Source organism: Poecilia mexicana, unplaced genomic scaffold (assembly GCF_051168715.1).
Source record: "Poecilia mexicana isolate PSO_F unplaced genomic scaffold, ASM5116871v1 scaffold_11, whole genome shotgun sequence".
Taxonomy (NCBI): Eukaryota; Metazoa; Chordata; class Actinopteri; order Cyprinodontiformes; family Poeciliidae; genus Poecilia; species Poecilia mexicana.
In genome coordinates, this window is record NW_028263380.1 from 11517834 (window position 1) to 11542009 (window position 24176).

Consider the following 24176-nt stretch of genomic DNA (forward strand, 5'->3'; position numbering starts at 1 on the left):
AGAGAGACTCAAGACTTCATTTCTATTGCCTCACACAGTCCAGATAAATCTCACTCCAAATTGAGAGTGTCTACACTTAAAAATGAAATAATTTCTTCCAGATTTGAAGGCTGCATTAATAAACCAGATTTCCGCTGAGTTATTATAATGCAGCTTTGACAAATCTGGTCTGAATAATACGAATGCCCCCTAGTGGAAGAAGAGAAACATCTCAGAGCGCACCAGTGAAATATAGAAACACTTTATTTCCAGAACTTGTAGCAATGAGTTATTTTCAGACATAGAAAGGCAAATATAACCAACTTTAGTATAACAGTATGATGTACAAGGATAGCTTAACCATTTTACTGTAAACCCACATACAAAGAAATATGATTGGTATCGTCCCACCAAGCTATAGACACTCAACAGCTATAGTAAACAGACCGAGGGTGGAGCAGCATGACGGCTTGATTTAGAACATCAATTGTAGCAGATGGTTGGAGTTTTATTCACTTCTTGGTATTAACATGTCTTTTGACATGTGGATGAAGTAACGAACAAGAGGAGAGGCAGGAATTACGTCACCTTAGTACTACAAACATCTGACATGGCTGGGTTAGAACATGTGCCCCCATATTGCTTGAACACTTACAGTTTAGGGATAATTAGAAATAACTTTGTTGAATCTAATCAACCTGCTGCTGTATGGGGTTGTTGCATCACACAAAAGTTGGGAAGGAGTCTGAAAGGAGTGAAAAAAAAAAGCAAGTCCCCTTGGGGAAAAAATACAATTTCAGAGTCAAAAACTCTTGTTCGTATGAAAAATACCAAAGTTCATTACAACCGATTAGCTCTTCTTTGTGCAAAATTCAGTTCTCAATCATTCATATTCATCGTCCTCAAAGATGCAAATCATCTTCGTCATTTTTAAGAAGTCGGGATCCAAAGTGTTGCCATTTATGACGCGGCATGTAAAGAAGGTGCCCTAAAAGGAGCAATGAGGAAGGAAAGTATTGCTTCTCCGTCACGGTGAGAATACTGTGTGATTGTAAACAGAAGAGCTGATTCTATTCATACCGGTTGATTATTCAGTGGCTTGCTTTTCAATGCGGTTCAGGAAGAATCGAGAAGCAGCGCGTTTAAAACTGCTGTCCAATGAGGTCGGAGTGATCAGCCCCAAAACATTAAAAAAATACTGAATAGAAGTGTTCTGTATTGCTATGGGAAGGGAATTACTAGTAATATAAAAGTAGTAGAAACACATATTTGGACTAAGAATCACACTTTACTCACTGTACCAATCAGCAGCCGTTTTCTAAAAAACAAACAAAAAACAAAAAAAAAAGACATACACACACGCATGCTCGCACATATAGTACACCTGCCCACAGACACAAAGAGCATGGGTGGAAAACTGGGCAACAAATGCAGGTTTAATAACTTTTTAAACAGGTTTTTTTTTTAGTGATCATTTTAAGTGCATTTATTTATGAGGGCAGACTTATGACCTGCCTTGACTTCAACTCAAAAATAACAACAAAGACAAGAAACCTGAAAGTGGTACACCCGATGCCCTCCCTCCATCATTCGCCGAGCTGCTCTGGATGTCGGACTGAAGCGAGACGACAAGCCGGTTTACGGCACGCAGAGTCGGAAACGCCTAAAACGAAGTGATGGAGAAAAACACGCGGGGAGGTTGGGGGAGTTTTTCTTCACACTTTTGTGGTCGAATGCAGTTGGCATGGCTTGGAGTTCCAGATCACAGGTACAGGGTCACAAGATCACAGGATCAGAGATGAGGGTTCGTTTGAGTAAAAGAGTCTTAAAGGGCTCAAAGGTCGGGGCTGAAGTGAACGCTAATGCTTGTGGAGCGCGGGGTGTGGTTCGGCTTAGGGCTCAGGTACCCCATCTTGTCCTCCTGCAGACTGCAGGAGAAGCAGCCCACCTCGGAGGCCGGGTGGTTGGGAGTGGGGCTGCTGCTGGCAACGAGCTCGAAGGAACGAGAGAAGACGGCGCTGGCAGTGCGAGTCAGGCTGGTGAGGGCGCCCGCCCTGGGCACCGACTGGCTGGAAGTGAGCGTCAGCCGCTTGTTGGACAGGTCCGCGTTCTCGCTGGCGGCCCGCCCCGTTGTCAGGGCGTTGCACTCCTTGTCCTTGTCCTTGCTGCTGCGCCCGTTGAGCCGAACCTTCTTCAGCGCTTTAGCTCCCAGGTTCAGTGTGGTGGTGCTGCTGCTGATAGTGATGGCGGGAGGGTTCATGTCGGGAACCACCGCCGCTACCGGCCAGACCCCTTCGTCCAGCTCGGCTATGTCCATCAACTCGTCCGGGGAACCCAGATCCACTGCGTCTGTGAGGCAGACGGAGGAAAAGAAAACAAAAACAAACAGGCACTCATGTTACCAAAGAGGTGCAGGATTATCAACCTCATCTGCTGTCCATCTTATTTAATCCAATGATGACTACATGGATTTGAAATAAACAGAATAATTGTTTTTAAAAGACTAAATTGGCTGGACGTCAGATGAGGTTTACTACCAACCAGCAGGTGGCGCCTTTACACTGCAATGTCATCTTAAAAAGAACGTCTTGCCACCAAGCAAAAGATTATTAGTTAAAAGTCCAGCACACATTAGAATGAGGAGCAGAGGTGTGAGACAACAGCTAGTAATCTAGTTTTAAAGGAGTGCATGTTTTGTCCCAAAGGAAAGCAGGAATAGTGTTTAAAAGCACAAGCCTTGGAAAAAAATTACAAAGGGAAAGTTGATGAAAGCAAATAAAAAGGACAATTAAAAAAAAAAGACTTCTTCCCTTCTTCTGATTAAAAACTCACTATTTTCTGCTTTCTGTAAAACATGAAACCAGACCCGCATGAAGGGCAGCATGTTCACAACTACAGATCAGAGCTGTCGCTATCGTGACAACAACACGAGTACAGAGCAGATAAAACAGACAGATAGGAAGGTCCTGCTGAAGTCCTCCAGATTCAGCCCGCTCAGAGCAGGTCAGGAGATATTTGTCTTTAATTAAATTTAAGTTCAAGACCTGCATATCCTTCCTTGGCTCCTAACTACAGGTCAGAAGCAAACAATCTGCTTCCAGTTGCAACCCAGGATTAATGTGTTGAGGTGTTTTGACCTTCCGAGTACCTTTGCCTTTTTTCCTGGTAAAGACGACAAAAACTTTTCTGCAGCCTTCTAGAGATCCTCTAAGCTCACTGCTTCAAGGTCATTGGGATTAGTCTCATTTTTCTGATATATTGAACAAAAAACAGACTAATTGATAAGCCTACCTTACAGTGCCTTGTAAAAGTATTCATAGTCCTTGAATGTTTTGGCATTGTGTAGTGCAACAACCAGATAATGTATTTTCTGAGATAAACACAAAGCAGAGTACAACTGGGAAGAGGAAGACGTAGCCATGCATGAAATCTATTCAGTTTCTCTCTCTCTGCTAAAAAAAAAAAAAAAAAAAAGACATCCCCAAATCACAATGCTGCCACTACTCTGTTCACAATGAGGATGTTACTTCAACTGTCTGTTTTTCTGCTTATTACTTGCCAAACCCATCAGTTTCCATTAATACCAAACTGTTTTTATCTGCAGGTGATGGATTAAACAGTTCTTTGTGAAATGCACAAAACCTGGGAAATGTAGTCCCGACTTGTCTAGTGCGTTTTTTGGCCTTCACTAGTCTTCCCAAACAAAAATTCTGATGCGTCCAAAGCACTTCTGGACAATTCACGAGGCTAAACACAATTACATGCTACACTTTGTGATTTTATTAGTAAAAAAACAACAACAAAAAAAACCTAAAAGAAAAAAAGTTGAACACTATATGTTTCAACTTTTCAATTACATGCCACTTTGTGTTGAATAAAATTCAACACAAAGTTAATAGTTTGTGGTTGTGACATAAACAGGTTTAATTGTATAAATACTTTTACAAGGCGTTGTCAATCTCCTCCAATAAAAATCACCTTTATTTTATGTATTTTTAAAAAAAAAGTATGATCTGAAAAGACACCAAAAGACATATTTAGGTGGTTATTCAAATTATTCAGAGAGGTTATAAATAACTGACTGGACTTAAGTCATGGAGGCTGGTCTTAATAATGAAGCTAAACCCACACGGGAGAGCGTGAATAAATGAAATGACGATTGATACCGATTGACAGGTGAGAGAAATGAGTGTATTTAGGTGAAGAGAGGGTGGTGGAGCCCAGCGCAAAAGGTAAAGGGGAAAGTCATCATGCAGCGTTTTCAGACCACTCCCCCACACATGGTTACCTAGGTTACCCCTGGAGTGGGGCTAGGGAGAGGGAAGGCTGGGTCTCAGTACTGGCTCCTCCCTGCGGAGGCCAACCCAGAACCCTCATTCTCCACCATTCGCCTCACAGACTTCTGCCTCCTGACCTCCTGACTCCGACTTCCGGAGTCGTGACCTCGGGAGTCCGTGCTGACCTCGGAAGAGGCCCCCAACGAGTCGTCGAGGTGGTTGCGTCCGTCGGAGCGCGGCCGCAGGGAGTCTCCATTGGCCATTCGCTCGCCGCTCACGCCAGTCACACTGATCTCGGGGACGGCCACGCCCCCCAGTGTTGGGTCACCGTCTACACTCACCTCCTGGGTCTCTGGTGGCGGGGAGCATGGAGGGGATGGGGCGGGACAGTACATAAACAAACCACACACACACAAACACACACACATGCAAACACAGATGGAAAGATGCATTTCATGCACATAGATAAAAAACAAACAAAACAAAAAAAAGACAGTCATGTGCACAGACACACACAACCACAGAAACACAAAACAAACAAAAAGGTAATAAATTTAACAGACATAAATAAAATAACAAAACGTTACTGATCAAAACATAACATAAAGTACATGCTGTGTGGAGATGAAGAGGACCACACTAACTGAATGGATTTGCAGTGTTTCCCAAACATTCAATCATCCTTTCCTCCGTCATCTGAACATACATAAGCTGCTTGCATGTTCCTGTCAGAAGCGCAGACGGCACAAGATAAAACCCTCTCATTAAAACAGCAGAAGGCTGTAATTTACCTGATGGATGTTTGTTCTGGGAAAGGAGAGGAAATCTCTCCTAAAACTAAAAACACATTTTGCCCCCAAGAGAGCGGAAACTTCCAACATACAGGACAAACACGTGACTTGCTTCACACTGCTAACATGACCATGCATGTTTTTAAGTTAGAAGATATATTTAAAAAAAAAAATTAAAAATGGAGCAGATCCTATCAAACTGATAGATGATCTATAGTTTAAAGGTTGGTCACCATTATATTGTTTATAATAGTGAGCGTAAATGAAATGGGTGGTTGAATAATGACATTTTGCCCTCTCCTTTGGTGTGGAACGATCCAAAACGATATGTTTCTTACAAAATGCTGAGAAAAAAGGGGAAAAAAAAAGTCTAGACGAGAACTTTTCGCTCCTTCACCTCAGTTTTCCTTCTTTTTCCTGTGTGCGTGTGTGCATCTCACCGTTTCTCTTCCAGCGGTGTCCTCTTATAGAGAGGGAGGTGACAGCATTGCGGGAGATCCTGGAGGCGGTGGGCGTAATCTCCACTTGGATACTTCGACCGCCCTCCTTGCTTTTCAGTGCTGCGCTGTGTAGTGAAGACTTGATGGCATTACCCACCTACAGATAAAAAAAAAAAAAAAAAAAAAAAAAAAAAAAAGAGGACATGTTCATACTAAATTTCTGATGATGACAGTTTGAAATCAGCTTTGGACAGTTTACAAAGAGTCCTTCTGTTTGTATTCTAGGAATTATTAACGCTTCTTTTGTCCTTGTGTTGCTCTATTGATCAGCTGCTGTAATCCCCAAATCAATGACTGCTCAAGTAAAACAAAGCATCGCCTTAGACAAATATTCACACTCATTACACGCACAATTGTTCTAATTTAAACAACAGATATCAGTGAATTTTAAATATGCTTTCAGTAAATGAGGTAGACAACAACAGAGGAGTTCTTTTTCATTTAATCGAGTCAAGACTACGCAACCTACTGAAGTAAAACAATTAAAGGACAAAGCAGAATACCAGAGTTGCTACCAGGAATATCAGATGCACAAAAAAAAAAAAAAAAAAAGGATTTTGGGTGTCACAACTCCTTACATAACAAAAATCTGCTCACACTTATAAATTCTTATGTGGCAATCGCAAAGTGATCATGTAACAACTGAGAGCGCATCATGGGGTAGAAAGCATTAGGATTGGAACAACATGTCTTTTGTGTGCAGCGCTGCGGCAAATTGGTCCCGTGAAGAACACGTCACAGTTTTATGCTGAGCTTGGGGGCCACTGTGTATGTTCCAAATACAACAAGCGTGTGTGTGTGTGTGCGCGCATTTGTGATAAATGTCCAAAGACTGTACTCAAAGTCTCAGACTTTTCTTTTCATGTAAAACACTCTTTCTGTAAATGTGCATCGAGATGTTGTGTTTTGATTGCGCCAGAGTCGTGCACCTTGACTCGTGTAGTAATATTGTGAGCTTACTAGATTCAATCCTCTACTCTCTGGGCCTCAAGGATTACAGCTTAACTGAGCAGAAGGGAAAGCATGTAAATAATCTAGTGGGATTACACTGTGCTCACAGTTGCAGACACACAGAGACCCAACAGGAAGCAGCACACAATACTGGACACAAAGCAAGACTGAGGCCAGCACGTGCGTCTTAATCAGGGTTTTTTCTCACGCGCTCACCAATTTCTGAGGACAAGCGCAGAGGAAGGGGAAATGAAAAAAGCGATGCACCCACCAAGAGAGCCTCAGGAAATAACTCCAGCTGGGCTCGATACAGGACGTCATCCAGCGCTTTGGATCCCAGCTCCGCTTCACCGTTGGACCTGTTCAACAGGAGAAACAAGCGATTTCACAAACAAACAAGAGTCTCGATAGATCAGAAAATACAATACAGGTCATTTTTCCTAACATTTTATACATTTTGCTCTTGAACAGAAAGCAGAACAAGAACTGTGCTAAAGTACATTTACAGAAACTTATATTAAACACTTCAGCGAACCAAGAGCAGCTAGGAAGTGTAAAACCTTAACTGGAGATGAACTGAATTACACCACTAACATTCTGAATTTTAAAGCAATACAATGTAATGCAGAAGACATTGATTCTCACGTAGATGTTTGATTTTAGGACATATTTTGTTCAAAAGGGGAAAAAAAATAGATTAATCACAAATGACAGTGGGGACATGTTACAGTGTAGTCTTGTGCAAAAGTCTGAAATTATTACATTATTTTTGCTCTAAAGAAGCCACACTTTGTTGTTTTAGCAGTACCATGGATATCCAACTAACATGTCTGTTTAAATTAGTTCTAACAGAATGGATTAAAAATGGGAGAAAAAAAAGTTGCTCCAAGTAAAGCTACTTTAATAGATTTACAGTCTTGCTTCGTGTTTGCAAAATGCACAAATAAATCATTAAGTACCAATATCGCCTTCATTCAATATTGAGCACACTGTGGAAAAACTAGGAACTGAAACCCTCAAATCTCACTGCATAGTTGCGGTTAAATTATATGCGTCAAATACTCACAAGGCATAGTGGATCCCTGTTATGAGCTGAACCAAAAACTCTGACGTGACCGTGAGTCGTGTGCTGATGCCTTTATAGCGTCTCATCTGTTGCCGAGGGTAGCCACATATACTCACCCTGGAGCGGAAAAGCAATTATTATTAAACACAATGGAGCAGCTTGCAACATGGGAAGCCAAACAATGACTCCACAGGGGACACTTGATTACAGGTACTTTATGACAGCTTACTTCCCCCACCGTGAGCTAATATGAAACTAAATGTCAGCTGAACATAAACGGTCACAAACACGGCAGCAAGAATGAACAACTTATTAAAATTTTACAATAAATAATTCATTGGTTGCATATGGGGTTTTACACAAGCCAGAACCAAAACTTAGGTAGGCTTAAACTTCTTGTACACAACTATCAAATAGCAAAGGGGAAATCCAAGCTGATGACTCCTCGTCAGACTGGTGCTCAGCTGCAGCTGGCAGCTTACTAAAAAAAAAAAAAAAAAATGACTGTGCCTGGATGAGTGCTCATAGCAGCTCGAAGCCAGATAGTGGTATCTTGGATCTCGCTGGCAGCAAAGGCCATAGGAGGATCAGATCAGCGGCTGCTTGCAAACTAGCGCGGACGTGTTGACATTAACGATGATGAATCTAAGATTATAAATGGCCTGTGTTTGCAACATTTCCTAAGAGAAGCAAGCAAACACTACATTACATTAAGAGCTTTGGAGTGTCTGTTTCTCTTACCTGGAGCTGAGCTGACAGAGGGACTGCAGGGAGGCGGGGGTCATGTAGCTGAGAGCCGCGTTGTAGCACAGCAGCAGGAAGGTCAGCACCTCAAATCTCATTATCAGAAAACAAAACAGAACATTGCAGTCAAAGTGCGTCGTGAGGTGACTCACCAAAATATTAAACATTACTGCAGACTCAACTGTACTTCCACCTGTTTGCTAATTAACAAAACAACACAAAGGGCCTTGCAAAACTGATCGTGTCCCTTAAGCCTTTTAATGGACTCCATTAGGATTAAATGTAACAGAACATAGTGTGTACTTTCAGCAGTGAGGGGAAGAGGGAACATAGTTTCTATAGATGAAAATATATGCAGCTCTCCTGAGTAACACTTTTTCAAAACACTTTGTCCTGCAATTACAGCTGCAAGTCTTTTGAATAATTCCTCTACCAAGACTCTGTTTTTCCAAAAAAAAGGAGAAAAAAAAAAAAAAAAAAAAAAAAGACACTAATCAGCTGTGATCAGCTCTTTTCTGGTATTCCCAAAGATGCTGAATTAGATGAGGTAGAGTTAAGTTTCTGCCACACAGCATTTTTTTATGTCGACCAAAATGTTTCACTATGGTCTCATCTGACCAGAGCAGCTTGTGACGGAAAGTTTTTTTTTTTAAATGCTAATGTCTCGTGACTGTGTAAACTTATTGTTAGGTTATGTCTTACAACGCTATGAAATAACACTTTTTTCTAAAATGCTCAGGAACTTTAGCAGAATAAGCTTGTCTGAGTCATCACACTGAGAAGGTGTTGCTTTGTAGCTGCATAGGAACATAAAAACAGGGAGTAGTTCTCTTTAAAGTCTGTCTTGTAAATATTTTTAGACTTATTCTGTCCTTAGGTATAAAAAGACATTTTGAACTCTGCAAGTCAAAGATGACACCGACGGAGCTCTTTTGCTTTGACCTGGACACCCGTGTTAGAGTTGTTCTCTCTCATCTTGTGGAGGATTCATAATAAACCGGAGTGAGCGCTTTTCACCTTTCACAGTGCTCAGATAAATTCTTTTTCTTTTCTTCCCACAGTGTTCTCCACAGGTTTTCTGTGGTGCCTTACAGAGCTTTTGTCCAACTGCACTCAGAACTTCTAATCATGCGCTTTCATTAGAGTTTCATCTTGCCTCTATTACACCATGTCAAATTTAGGGTGCAGGACTAATAACTATCCTGTCAGTAGATCTCTGCAGCTCTTGCAGAGTTGCTATGGAGTCTGTAGGAGGGTCAGCAAAAAAATATAAAGTCTGTATTGCAATGCATTGAGATGCAGCAATTGAAAACTCGACTGTCGAGCGTCAACACTCAGTTATCTTAATGTTTAATTTGTGACCTAATTTTGGGTAATGCAAAAGGTGGAACTTCAAAGTGCATTGATAGTAAACAAATAAGGTCACGTGCACCAAATTCAGCACAGGTGAAAACTAAAAGGGAATATTTTGAAACAAAACACACACAAAAAAAGCCATATTATATGGCTTTTGCTACTTGTCGCCTTAAACAGTAAGAGCACAGAGACGGCAATGTGAAAGCTCACCCATAACTCAGTGTAGTCGAAGCTAATTGCAAAGATCAGAGAAACTTTTACCACTGAGGATCTGCGACCATTCAGAGTCACTGAGAATGTGCTTTATGGAGCTCCACTTTAATAGAAAGATGCAACCTACAGCAGATTTCAAGTAAACTGTGATCCACATCCTCCACACCACCATAACAAAGTGACAATGTCAAAAAACAGAAAAGGTTAGCTCTATGGACCACTGCAGAATCTCATCACAGTGGAGCATTTTTTTTGTTAAATTTTCATCTGCGATGGACAATTTTGCAAGGCACTGCAAGGACAAGTTTTGTTGCATTTAATTAAAAGCATGAGATTAAACAGTCCAACTAAAGAGGGGGGAAAAAAAGACAGAAAGAAGCTGGGAAGGCAAACATGAGCGATTTAGATTATTTAAAGTTGCATTAATTTAGGAAATCCTTAAGGCAACATAACAACTTCAGATAAAATGAAGCAAAGACAATTGCCAAAGGCAATCAATGAGTCAAGTGCATCATGAATAAAATAATCTGTTATGGCAGCAGCTCAACGAGCCCCCACCACACCACGATGAGTCTTCAACAATACACTTGAGGGAGTCTAATATTCAAGTTGAAATTCATAACTTACAATGACACTGAACTGTTTTTATTCAGACCCTGAGCATCCTTTGTGGGTGCTAGTATTTCAGTTACGCGTTGACGTTAGCTACAGTTTGTTACCGTCGTCGTCCCACCAGGAAAGTTACATTTAAAATTACCGCTGTTCAGCGCTTCTCAATAATCTGCCCACCAGGGAAGTAAAACTGTAACTAAAACATTCCTCCTACCTGTTTTGTGCTGTAAAAGTCTCTCTCTGGAGGTGTGGCCCACTATACACAACCCTGCTCAGCCCGTGATTGGCTAAAGCTCCTTCTGTGAGAGCTATGGAGCCGATGGCTGATGGCTAGAAGCAAAATGAAGAAGTTTAAAATGCGAGAAAATGTAAATAAATTGAGGATTTCTTTTGTTGTTGCAAGTTTGAGTGTGGAACGCACCTCATGATATACTGAGGGTTTGGAGAGGGAAGGGACGGTGAAAGACAATATTTTACTTTGTCCATCTTTGTCAACTATTTCCTGTGAAGAAAGAAAGAGGAAAAGGGATAAATAGTTCTGTGGGTAAAAAAAAAAACAAAACAAAAAAAACCCACGATTTTCACTGTAGTGAAGCTTTTGATCACTTAAGGCCCACCCATTTGCTATGTGTGGGCGTTTGCACGTAGACCACAGGGTCTTATTTCCCCACAAGCTCTGTGGGGAGTGTGAATACTTATTTGTGTGAACACACACACACACACACACACACACACACACAATCAAAAACCCCAGGGCTTTAATGTCCCCTGTGTGCCTCTGAATGTCAAACAGATTATTAGAAGCCAGTCAACGTGCTGACTGAGTGACAGCTGACCTATTCTGGTATTCAGAGAGGAAATGAGGAGATGCTGCACTTTGCTGATAGAGCACTTAGAGCCAAAGTGGAATAATTTTAATAATAAAAGTGCTGCAATATCTGTGAAATGATTAAGGGCGTTTATAAGTTGCAAACTGACTGTGTTTCAGTTCCTCTATTTCTCACCCTAACTTCCTGTCACCCCCAATGCTCAACTTTCTAGTAATACAAGAAAAAAAACGTAACTTTTAAAACTTATGATTCTACAATAACCTGAGTATTTCAGCATATATTTAACCTGAACCGCAATAAAGATTTGGGAAATCAAAAGACATGGTTTGTTTGCTCTCACCACAATGGAAATACTTAATCAACATTAATCAAGACCAGGTCCTCTCTGGGGCTCATTCTTTCTCCTACCAGGTTGTAAATGCCCAGCAGCAGTGCCTCGATGCAGCCCGACGTGTGGGGGTCTCTGGCAGCGCTGACAGACAGGAGGCTCCACAGGAGCTCTGGCAGGAACTGCAGTGTGAAACGCTGCAGCTGTGGCACGCCGCTCCGGTAAAACTCAAACAACTGGTGACAAACTGGCTCCAGCAGCTGAAAAAGGGAGAAAAAAAAAAAAAAAAAAAAAAGACTAAAAGTTGTGGAAATGGTAAAAATACACAACGGTAATGCATGTTTTTGTGATTCAAGTCTAGAAATAAAACTTGTATGTTGCCAAATTAAAACTTTTTATTCCAAACAGATTAAATCTGTGTGTACGTACGTCGCTGTAGTTTTCTCGTATGACCTTGTAGAGTGCCGGTATCAGAGAGCCTTTCTCTTTAAGTGAAGCGGCATAGGTGGCGATGGCACTGTCTGGGAGGGTCTGAAATGATGCAAACACAGAGAAGTTTGCAACACTGTTTTAATAAATTAGAATAGTGGAAAGTTTAAGCATTTCAGTAACTCAGTCTCTTGAAACACTTTATGTAGCTTAATTACACACAGGCTGACACTCTGAGGCCTTTATTTGTATTAACTATGATTTCCTGTTAACATCCATTTAAAAAAAAAAAAAAACATTTAAGATGAGAATAATACATTGGATCAAAAGGGAGGAAAAATGGGTTAGCACAAAAATGTGGGCTTTATGAACAGCATACTAAATATCTGCTTAAGGATTATTTTTTTTAAATGTACCTTTAATCCCATTTGATAAACCATTTTCTATCGGTAGTTCACTATTTTCATTACTTGTGTAGAATTTTTTTTTTTTTTTCAAATTTCATACAGTATTTTATTCTTTCCTAAAAACTTTAAATTATACCCTACTTCAATTGATTTTGATTCTCATCCTATAACTATCGACAGAATGTGACTCTTAGTCGCCTTCTGCCTGTAGATGCTATTACTTGTTGCCACAAAACCACATTTCCTCACCACAGATTATGTGTAGACTCGCAGCAAGTAACAACTGACACAGAGTTGGTGCAAAATGTCCAGTGACAAGACAGTTCCTGAAAAAACAACAAAAACCTGCAAAAGTCTACGGCAATTAGATTCCATTAGAGCAAATAAATATTTGTATACAAGTTCTCACATTTGGAACAGTTAAGAAATATTGCATCCCTTATAGTTTTTTTTGTGACATCACTCTAACAAACAATGATTTTACTATTTAATAGAGTATAATTAACTGCAGCCCTGCTCATAAATTATTCAACTTTAAGCAACATCTTGCATTAAAAGCACCGTCAGTGGTTAGGTTTCTAAACAAACATGGTTTCCGACTCTACCCTGCTGCTCTTCCTGTTTGGTGTGCACCACTTTAACTGTGTTCAGAAAGTAAAAAAAGAAAAAAGAAAAAAAAATCTAAATGTGTGCGACCATTCAAAGCAACATAAGATCCCAGATGCTTGATTGGTGAACCAGATGTGGGTAAAGAGGACAGAAATGACAAGCATAAGTTCCTAATAGGTCAACAATGTCTGCAAGAAGTTGGTTTTTACATGGTGGTTTCTCTGACAAACAAGGCCAAGTTTTATTTTATTTTGGTACCACATATAATAAATAAAATGGTAAAAAAAAAATTTTTTACAGATGTTAATGCGACAAAGCCTCTGTAACAATTGCTGGATGCTATATACATAACAACCAGTAATTTGAGAGTGATGCGAGAGAAAAAAAAAAAAAGTTATTTTTTGTGCCATCATCACAACCCTTTGAATTAAACTCAATTACATTTTTTTAATAGTATTTATGCTAATTAAATTAACAGAGTTTCCTTTTGTTCTCATGAACTGTTGGGTCTTAATGAGTGTAAAAAGTTACATCATGGGCAACGAGACATTAGAGCTGATGGCCAATAAGTGGCATTTTGACACCTTTTTACAACTTGCTCTAACATATTTCGCCTTAGATGTAGCTCATCAATAACACTAGTTACTTGCTTTTGGAGGATAATAGATTTATCTTTATATATTTACGCTAAGATTCATCTTTTGCTCCGTGTACCAGGTGAGTCCTCGTGTTTTGAGTGGGAGCGCTGCAATTCTCTAGGCACAAAGCACTTCACGCAGCGCGTTCGTTTCTGTGAGTGAAATACGTTCTGCCAGTAAGAAGGAGCAGCAGAAACGTCTCGCATACAGATGATGGGTGAAGGACGTTTCAGACTTCGTACTCAGAATAAAGTCCTACCTTAAATTCGGACAGCCATTCCTCCACCACTCCTTGGTCCATTGCCAACATGTTCCCTCATTTGCAGTGGAGTCGCTTCTACCCAAGAAAGACAAAAATACAGATTAAACACACAAACTATTTATACGTAGATGTGGTTCGTATTGATCGACACGCACACACACACACACACACACACACACATACATGGAGGAACCTTCTATTATTCAACATCCTCCTGATAAAAATACTCAAATAAAAATAGCAAAACAGTGAATGTACATGCTCCGGGGCTGCAGCACTTAAAAGAAGTACAAGTCTCTCCATCCTTTTGCTTTTTTCTCTTGCCTGCCTCTCATCCCTCTCCAGACTAACACCTCTGCATCAAGCACCATCTCAACTTAGGCTTGTAAATCTAACATCACCCACACAGAAAAAAAACCATGGCTGACACCACCGCTGAGAGAAATATATATATTAAAAAAAAAAAAAAAAAGAGATCTTGCTGAACAAGCTGTACAGATTGGATGTCTATGAAGAGAGAAAAAGTGGATGCTATGTCAATTTATGTATTTTTATCTGGAACAAATCTCACTCTTCATCTCTACTTAAAGCCTCATCATTATTTTCTGTTACATTGAAAAAGGCACTTAAGAGTTTCTGCGCAAAACACCCCCCCCCCCCACCCCCAGTGCATTTATGGTGTGTGCCATCAGGCTTAGTTTTAAAAGAAACACCATTAGGCACTCTTTCTCTGCACGACTCTCTACATAAGTGAGTTTCCCCACCCTAAATGTAATTTTCAAAATGAGTAATGAAGCTTTGTAGTGTTTCAGTCAAACTTGTCACAGCCAGCACTGGAAGAAGAAGAAAAAAAGAAACTAAGAAGATGATGACACAGCAGAACTTCTTTACAGGTTAACAGCTGTTCAGTTTGGTTGCTTAAAGCTCAATGATGGAACAGAATTAAGATCGATAGAGGGCATTCATAATGCATGAGGTGTTCCTCTGGCTAAAAAATAATTTATTAATCAACTCAGTGCACTGGCAGATTTCCAAATGAAGTAATCTGTAGACGTTGTTTACAGACGAACAAAACAAAAGTCTGCAGCTTCACTTTTTGTGGTGCAATTGATTATTTCTGATAAGTTTCCACAGGAATATGGAATATCTGTCATTTTATTTTAGGCTATAAAATAAAGAAAAACATAAAACAGTTGCAACAGCGAAGCGTAAAAATATAAAGCAAATCCACCCATCACTTTTAAAAAGATAGTGCTGTTTTACAGAGTAATTAACAGATATGTACAGAATTTACATAATAAGCAATTGAAAATACTACAAACCAAAGCATACCGAAATTCTACAAACATACCAGTGTGGGCTGGTAGAAGAGTCTTCTTACCTGAAACTACCACAAATTCACAGTTTCAGAAGATGTAAACCCAAAACCCATGACGTGATCTATTCCTTTCAGTCAAAACAGAAAATCAATTCCTAATGCCGCTTAGACAACACACTAATATTACAATTATAACATCACATTTACAACACACAGACGTAAATGAGAGAAAAAGATTATAGGGGAGTGCGTTTGTCAGTTTGTTTAAAATCAAAGCTGCCCCTTTGGTTTGCCAGTTTAGCTTAATTTAAGGGACTTTAAATTAAATTAGATAAGAATCAAAGACACTGCCACTGTTTTAAAAGATTAGCATTTTAGTCCAAGTTTCTAACTGAAGATAACTACTGCACAGGACGTCAACACTCTAGTCATTCTAGAGTAGCAGAGAGAGTCTGCGTTAGTTAATTAGCCAGGCTATCTGCTCATGTTGCTACCATGTGGTTCGTTTCTAAACCTACATGCTGAACCAGCCTCTTTGCATGCCAACTGTACTATGAAAGCATTACGTTTAATGCTAGTAATTGTCAGCAATCTCCTAGATTCCAGGCTATGACTTTTTAAAAAAGCCAGTTATCTTTCTTGTACATGAGAGGAATGTGGAGGAGTGCCCATTACTGCCAAAAGAGGTCAGGTAGGGTGGACTGGAGAGATTCTGTTACAAAAACAAAACAAAAAAAAAACCTCTGGTGGCTTGTTAACTTTTTCTGATGTCTCATTTATAGCACTTTAAATGTGAGGAATTATCGGATAGCAAATATTTTGAGTTTTTTGAGTAAAAAAATATTTCAACGTTTTGAGATAAGTGGGTCACGCATACTGTTTAATTAATATTCAAATTTTTGTGCAAATAACATACCACAAAATTGTAGTATTTTTATGTAAGTTAAGGTAATTTTATTTACATAGCACATTTTCAGCAACAAGTCAATTCAAAGTGCTTTTACTCAAAGTGATTTGAATAAGAGAAATTCATGGACGTCAATGTGAAGATAGGTTGCATCTGTTGCATGGTGTTAAATTTAAACAGAAAATAGTCGTATTCAGATGAAAAGTATTGGTTAAATCCAAATGCTGATGGCATAACAAAACATAAAAAAGGTGTCCAATATATTTTTTAAAGTGTGAGCCGAAGACAAGGAAATTTATTTTAAGTACAGGGACAACTCAGTGCCTTGGATGAATTATCTGTTTTCATTCAAGGCTGCATTGTGCCTGTGTCTTGTCTGAGCTACGCAATAACAAGCACAAGGCTACATTAGCAGCTGAATGCAACAACCAAGTCCATGTTTGGTGTGTCTGGTGATGCAGTCACAGAGAAAGCAAGTGGGAGGAAAAAGTCCTTCGATGTAAAAACGTGGAGAAAAGGAAACGCTCTTAGACTGAGACAAGAGATGGGATAATTGTTGGGGACAGGTCTTTAACTCCCTCTCTTTTATTCACAGTAGTCGAACATAGTCAGACACTGACAAAGTTGAACCTCTTACAGATTTTTCACATTTCAGCTCATCTATAATCAAACTGTCAAACAATAATCTTTCATACTGAAGAAGTGAATCCAGAAAAATGACTGAACAGTACAGATTTAGAAGCTTACAAAACAGAAACGATGAAAAATTACGTTATCCTCCAACTCTCCACCTTTCCTTGACTCCTACTGTCCTTTGGTGGATCCTTCAAAACAAAATTTCACCTTCTACATCTTCCCTGGTCCTGGATGTAGATTTTTTTATTTTTTTATTTATAAATCCATCTTGTTACACGTTTTTTTCTGCCGCATGGGTTCCTCCACTGCAGCCAGGTGTCTATTTATGGACTGTACCAATGACAGGAATGACAAGGGGGAGGGGAGCCAGTGACTCATGAAATGAGGAAGAATTAAAAATCAGAATAGCCTCCTTTTAGAGAAATTAAGTCCTTTGTGGCAGCTTGTTGTTCCATTCTTTCGCACAGACAACAAAGAAAATGTCATTTTCTAAGGCCAGCATATGCGTTTTAATAAAGGCTGTGATTAAACTGTGGATGAGTCAGTCTTGTAAGAGGGAGAATTTTCCTCCTCCAAAGTGACTTCTAACTCATTAACTTTGTCCGGGGTGACGTCTGGGGCATGTAATTTCAATCAACTGCACCCAGAAAAAGGCTACATACAGCAGCTGCCCATTGTGCTGCCAATAGGTGAGATTTACTTCCCACTGAAGCTACAGGAAGAAACTGATGCAAAGTCAGTGATAAGGACAAAGAGGAAGTACAAAGCAAAAAATAAATAAATAAATCTGACAAATCAATTGTCCAACATAAGATAATGGGTACAACAAAACAAAAGATGTATTTATTACTCAACGTCAATAAGAATGGACATTAGAAAAAAAAAAAAAAAAAAACTCTTAAAAGTACCTGCTAGTTGTTGGGATATATTTTGACTTCAGAGTTGTTTTTTACAAACAAGAAAAATAAAAAGCATAAGTATTTTAAAGAGTGTTCAGATCATCAAAAATGGAGCTCTTGGGGGGACATTCCCAGTCAACTACTTGTCAAGCGAACTCATTGATGCCTCATTGGGGAGTGAAAGCTAGCCCATGTGGTCCCATCTAACAAGTAAAGTAGCTGAAGTTGGTAGAGAAGTCCATTCTGGTTCTGATAGAGAAGTCAGAATGCACATTGCACTGTAGTTTAAGCATGAGTCTTCTCAATCGACACCAGTCAGGGTAGGAATACTGACCCTTCTCAGTCGATGAGAACTTCAGCAATAAACACACGAGCATCAGGGCGCAATGGAAAAAGTAAGTCTGTTTTGATAAATCGTGTTTTCTTTTACGTCACCAGAACATTGCTGAAGTGAAACTGTATTCTTTGATGGGTGTGGCATCTTACAAACTGGATAATGAAGACATGCCACAAAGCCAAACTTGTTCAGGAACAGTTAAAAGACCACAACAAAAAAATCTGAGTTTGAGGTGTTGAGCTGGCCTCCAAATTCCCCAATCGAATCGAGTCTCTGTGGTATTTGCTGAGCAAACAGGTTTGATCCCACACCTCACATCTTACAGGACCTTCAGGATCTGCAGCTACAGCTCGGCATCAGACATCACAGTATACCTCCAGGAGTCTACGCCTCAATTGTCAGGGATGTTTTGGCAACAAGGGAACCAACACCCTATTAGGCCATTGGTCATTCTCTTTTGGTCTATTCAGTGTATAATGTTAATGGGCAATGTGCTGTTAACACAAAAGAATTATTCGGAATACAACAATGTTTCATGCTGTGAAAAGTCAAAACGTCAGCTTTTGGTTTTACTAATATCCCTGAATGAAAGTAATATAAAAACATTCACTTCATTATGAAACATAAAATACATGTTAGCTCTCTAAAGTAAAAGTTTAATTGTACATTTAATCTTTCACACTTGACTAAATGACCTGCCCCTGGCCCTAAGAGTGATCTATTTTGACAAGACAAAAATTAAATTCATCTCTAGGAATGAAAGTCTATTTTAATGAAAAGAAAAACAGCGCTAAGATGTCTGAGCTCTTGGGAGTCTCTACACAGACTGATGCAAAACGATCTTGTGGAGGAAAACAGAAAACTACTCATGCTGGGAGAACTCCGCAGCATGCAATTATGTTCATAGGGGCATCTTCATCGCTCGTCTTTGTCTGCTGAACTGATTATGTCAGAAGTCGATATTTATTGGGAGAGCATCCCTGAACAACTCAGACAACAGGTGGTGAGGTAATTCTGCGTTCATGCAGAGCAACCAGATAACACACTCACACAGTTCACAGCTGAGAAGACTTGAGATGCAGGAGCAAGAGCATGTCCAAGTTATGAATAAGTAGAATAGGAAACAGTTGAAAAGATGAGGTGGCAAGCAGAACAGCAGGGGTGAGAATTCATTAGCAGACTTCTGCAGAACTTTATGGTATGCTGAGGGGGACGTTGGACCTTTTGAATTGGCTGTTTTGAAGCAGAGACAGATCTAAAACTGGCAGGACACCACAGACCTTTGAGGACCAGAGCTGAACACCCAGTTCAGGATGATGAATAAAACGAACGCCTATTAGATGAACAAAGTTGGAGATATACAGAGCTAAACTTTTTTATATAGTTTCAAGTGATTCTGATAGATTTCAATGTATCAAAATTTGAATCAGCAGATCAGACTACACTGAAATCTGATTGGCGCATCTCTATTTAGGAACGCTTTTAATTAAAATACAGATTATTTGACTCTTTTGCACTGTGATGAAAAAAAGAGGTTTCCCTTTTTACGCAGCTGTGGTAAATATGAAAATGGAGAAGCTACCACAAAACTCAATCTCCCAGCTCTGCTGTTGAATCAAATTTTTTCTGCTGTTGCCTGCAAAAGAGCAAGTTGGTGTGTGGAACAACTCAAGAGGTGGATAACTCAATAGGAGTGAGACACTGGAGTAAATAAATCAGAGAGTTCATTAGGTTTCGATCTGTGCTGGCCGGCTGGCAGTCTTTCAGCCTCTGAGAAACAAAAAAAAGAAGCCAGAAGAATCTTTCGACGCACACACCTCCCTAAAACCCAGAACAGCTCAAACAAAGGAAGTTCTGCTCCAGCAGGGCAAAGTTCTGCTGAAATCAGCCACATGCCGTGGGGTGATGGAGAATGTTTTATGCATTGCAGAAGTGTGTGTGACGAAACCTGTTCCTGTGAAGCTCGCTGAAGTTGACAACTCACTCCCTCTGAACTTCCACCAACACCACAGAGTTAAACTCTGACACAGCAGACGCTGTGTGCTGCCCAGTCCAAATGAGCTTATTTTTAACTCCTTCTTGAAGACCTCTTTCGACACAAGTCTCCTGTAAGTTTACATTCCTAATCCCTGTTGTTGCGGTTGAACGTTCTGGCAAACACACCCACCAAGCTGACACACAATCCTCATGTATTAAGCTCATATGGAAAATTACAGATGCTTAAGAAGAAGAGATGGGGAAAAAAAAACCTCTGCAGTAACAACAAACATACCTGCCAGTGAACTGCAGTGAGTCCCAGTGAGAATGATTTAGAAGGACATTCCCTCTCATTTACACCCCCCGCCTCCCAACTGATTACCTCATTTCCTATTGCACACATATGTTCCTTCTTTTTTTATTTTTTGTTTTGTTTCGTTTTGTTTGGTTTGAGGAAGAAACTTGACTGTTAAGAATGGAGGCTCAAAAAGAGGGAAGACAGACAGAAAGAATGACGAACTGGGTGGTTTTTGTGAGCCACCAAGCCGCCCAGGCTGCTTTTTCCTGTGGTACAGGCTTGCAGCTGCATTGAGCGACTGGTTAGGGTGAGATAATCACAATGACTCCTCCAATGTGAAACCCGGCTTAGAATAAATTATACATTACTTGCATTCTTTAATTGAGCTCCAATATGAGATCTGTTACTATAATTATATATGATCCAATCGGACGTCTCAGCAACTCGATGGAAATGTTTTAACCTACAAATGGTACAAAGTTGGGGTGTGACAGTGATTACATGACTCTGTTCATGCATGCCCCAACCTCACCTGCTCACCATTCCAGCTCTGCCAGGAGCTCCTAACAGCACCCAAAAGAGCGTTATTTTGACATCCCTCTTTTGCTTCTGTCTACTCCAGTCTTGTTTATTTGGACTATCGTGGCCTGCGGACAGTCTTGTTGCATCACTGCCTCCCACCATGCTCCCCTCCCGCCCCCAAGGTCTTTCACAACAGTAGGTAGCTTTACGCTGAGAGGAACTGGCGAGAGCCGGGGCGATACTTCTGTTTTCATTCTCTTCTTCAAACAATAATGCCTGACAGAAAACTGCCTGCAGCAAACATGACAACAGTCTCTGGCTTGTGTCTGCTTCAGCGCTGAGGGACAAGGAGCAATCCTACAGAGAGGAATCCTCTTATAGCAGCCCACACTCTCTTCTACTTTGCCTCTAAGCCAGCGATGCGTCTTCATCCCATCAATTCTCCGTCTCCGTGCAGCAAGTGCGCTGGAGGATACAGCGCACAACAGCTCCTACAAGCGTTCCTCCGCTCGTTTCCCCTCCGTGTGTCCCAGCTTGGCTCGTCGCAGTTTGATAACTTACCCAATGTGAAAACGCGGACCTAAATTGAAATGCTCTTCAGATGTCTGCTGGATCAGAGCGCTCAAAATACGGCTGCACAATTTACATCGTCATGACAATATGTAATGTGGAAACTGCGAGGGACTGCTTGGATGTAATGTCTTTGGAGACGAGCATTAAAAGCATTAAAACTCTGCTTGGCAACATAATTGGCCACTTGACATCGGATGAACTTTCGCTATCCTTTGCTCAGCATTGACAATACTGTTATGGCAATATTAAACAATATTTCATGCCTCCCAGCCCTGCACACACACAAAATTTTAACTTTTACTGAGAAAATGAGTCTCTCTGTGCCACCTGTGCTGTTATTGTGCAAATACAAGGAGAACTGCTCAGTGTGAGACAATATTGCACTAACCTTCTGGCTCTAGTGCATATTGGTGATGCTAGATGACAGAAAAGCCCACTCTATCTTCCGACTCCATAACCTTAGGGCTTCGCTGTCACAAAACATTAAGAGGCCTGGCACATGGATGCCACTGCAGATGCACACATTCCTTCAGCAAGCCAACAGTGGGCAGTCACCTCCTTAACTAAAGGCAAAAGAAATGTTGACCTCAACGATGCTCACATGACAGAAAGCAATAATCTCTGGTTAAAGTTACACAGAGAATCTAACAATATAGTTCATGCATTTTAACTATTATAATTATTTATATTCGGTCAGACTCAAATTAAAGCAGTACAAGCCACTGACCGCTGCAGCAACAGTTCTGTTGAGAATCAAAGGAGATATCACATTTGTCCCTATCAAATCCAAATTTGAACTTAAAATTTTATTATCAAGTATAATCCCCTCAATAGTCAAGCTCCAAACCTATATCAGAGATCCGATTGTTCTAAAATGTTCCCAACAGAGCTCTTTGCTGTCTGACAGCAAGTTTATTGGTGGATAGTATATCTACAAACGATTGGGATGGAAATCTAAAGGCTCTTTTTTCCCCCCTGTGAAACCAACTGTGGTTATGTCTCCTATCTGGGCACTCCTCTGGTTAACTCTCTTTCAGACAAAGCCATTAACACAGCTAATGATATCATCAAATGTCTTCCTGTGTGTTAACCCCAAATTGCTTGAAGCAGATGGGCTCTTAAAGCCAGACTTGCTCACATGGAGGTTGCTTCTTGTTAAAAAGGAGTTGCTCCCCTCCACTTTTGGCCCCTGGCTTGTTCACAAGGACAGATTCCTGCAAAGGCTTTGACTCAATGCAGTCAGCTGTCTGCCCTTCCTTAGATAGAAAATGACAAACTGATTTGACTGAAATGTATGATAACTGGGCAAACTGTATGTAGGAGGACCTGAATGTGATCATATGATCTAATTGTAAAAGAAACCAATTTTGCCTTCTGAGGAAATGAATACCAAGGCATAAGAGGTGATACACATATACAGGAAACCCAACAGTCAGAGTAGGGAAAAGCTACGTCACATGACAGATTATTAAAAATATTCTAACAACGCATTATCCAACATCCCAATCTGCTGAGGTGTTTTTTTTAGCTTCCCTTTCAAACAAGAAGAAAAAACACCTGAAGAATCTTAATAGGTCCACACCCTGATACACACGGCTATAGCTAATCAGCCAAGTACAAAGTCTCACTCTTTAAACAGATAGATACTTTCTATTTCTGAGACAGAACATTTACAACTGAAAGAGACGAATCCTGTAGCTTACCCATTACTTTTAATGTTTAACAATGCTAACTGTTCGGTTTAGTTCACTACTGTCTCGTTCGTTATTAAGCTCCATACAGCTTGTACTAAACTACGTTTTTTCTCCCCAAACTAAAATTGTCGACTAGTACTAAATAAGACCAACGCTTATAGTTGTTATTTATATCGTATTTCTTAGGCGGTGACTCCCAGAGAGTGTAAATTAATCCCCCGCCGCCTCTCTGTCACGGCTTACTGAATGACTTCGAGCTGTCACCCCGGCTGCTGCATCCACATTAGCAACTCAGCTAGCTCGGATACGGCGCCGCACCGAGTGAAATTCAGAAAGTTACTCCACACTTACTGGCATGCTACCCGTCAGGTTCCCGATATTATTGTCCTTCGTCGGCCCAAAGATTTCAGTAAAAGGTTAACCGGTTGCTAGTCCATAAATCTCCTTAATAATTCAACACCATCAGCTCCTTCCATCTTCGTTACTTTCTCCGGTCAGACTACCACCAACGGCGAAGACGCAAGCTCCGCTGAGTGGCAGGTGTGTTAGCCAATCAGAGAGCAGGAGGTCAATTGTAACCACGCCTTCAAATATGGCGTTCAATCAAATTAGTCTATGAGGCGCAAAGTGATAATTTCCATGGTCAAGCTAGGTTGTCGATGTCATTCTTTGGTCTTTGACAGCCAAGTGATCTACAGAATATGAACAAGATTAATCAAAGATAATAAAATATTTTATGCAACACATAAAGTCGCATATGTTGCGACTTTATACTTAGTGAGCAAACTGTAAAGGCACTTTATCTGAAAATCTGCTGTACAATAAACTGACATTACTTGCATAGCTTTATGTATTTTCAATTAAACACATTCTCTGCCTCGTCATTATTTACCATAATTATTTGACATTTGACATTTAGATTAATGAAATCTAAATGCAAAACGGCGTCTCTGTGTATTTGTAGCAAACAATGCAAGGGCATTTTGACACGAATTTACAACACCATGGATTTTCAAGAATTAA

At 40.2% G+C, this 24176-nt stretch overlaps 1 protein-coding gene across 2 annotated transcripts; it reads right to left on the bottom strand.

Annotated features, from left to right (window-relative positions):
* Window positions 1-225: 225 nt before the first annotated feature.
* On the bottom strand, window positions 226-23694 carry hycc1 (hyccin PI4KA lipid kinase complex subunit 1). Of its 2 annotated transcripts, XM_088010196.1 has the most exons (12): window positions 23505-23694; window positions 13990-14067; window positions 12077-12178; window positions 11728-11907; window positions 10911-10991; window positions 10704-10819; window positions 8306-8401; window positions 7565-7681; window positions 6770-6857; window positions 5488-5644; window positions 4268-4608; window positions 2188-2328 (listed from the first exon to the last, which is right to left on the bottom strand). In XM_088010196.1, the coding sequence occupies exons 2-11, from the start codon at window positions 14038-14040 to the stop codon at window positions 4313-4315; spliced, it is 1284 nt and encodes a 427-aa protein (XP_087866322.1). In that variant the 5' UTR covers window positions 14041-14067; window positions 23505-23694; the 3' UTR covers window positions 2188-2328; window positions 4268-4312. The 2 variants fall into 2 exon arrangements, with proteins under 2 accessions (XP_087866321.1, XP_087866322.1); XM_088010195.1 differs by lacking the exon at window positions 4268-4608 and having other exon boundaries at window positions 226-2328.
* Window positions 23695-24176: the final 482 nt, after the last annotated feature.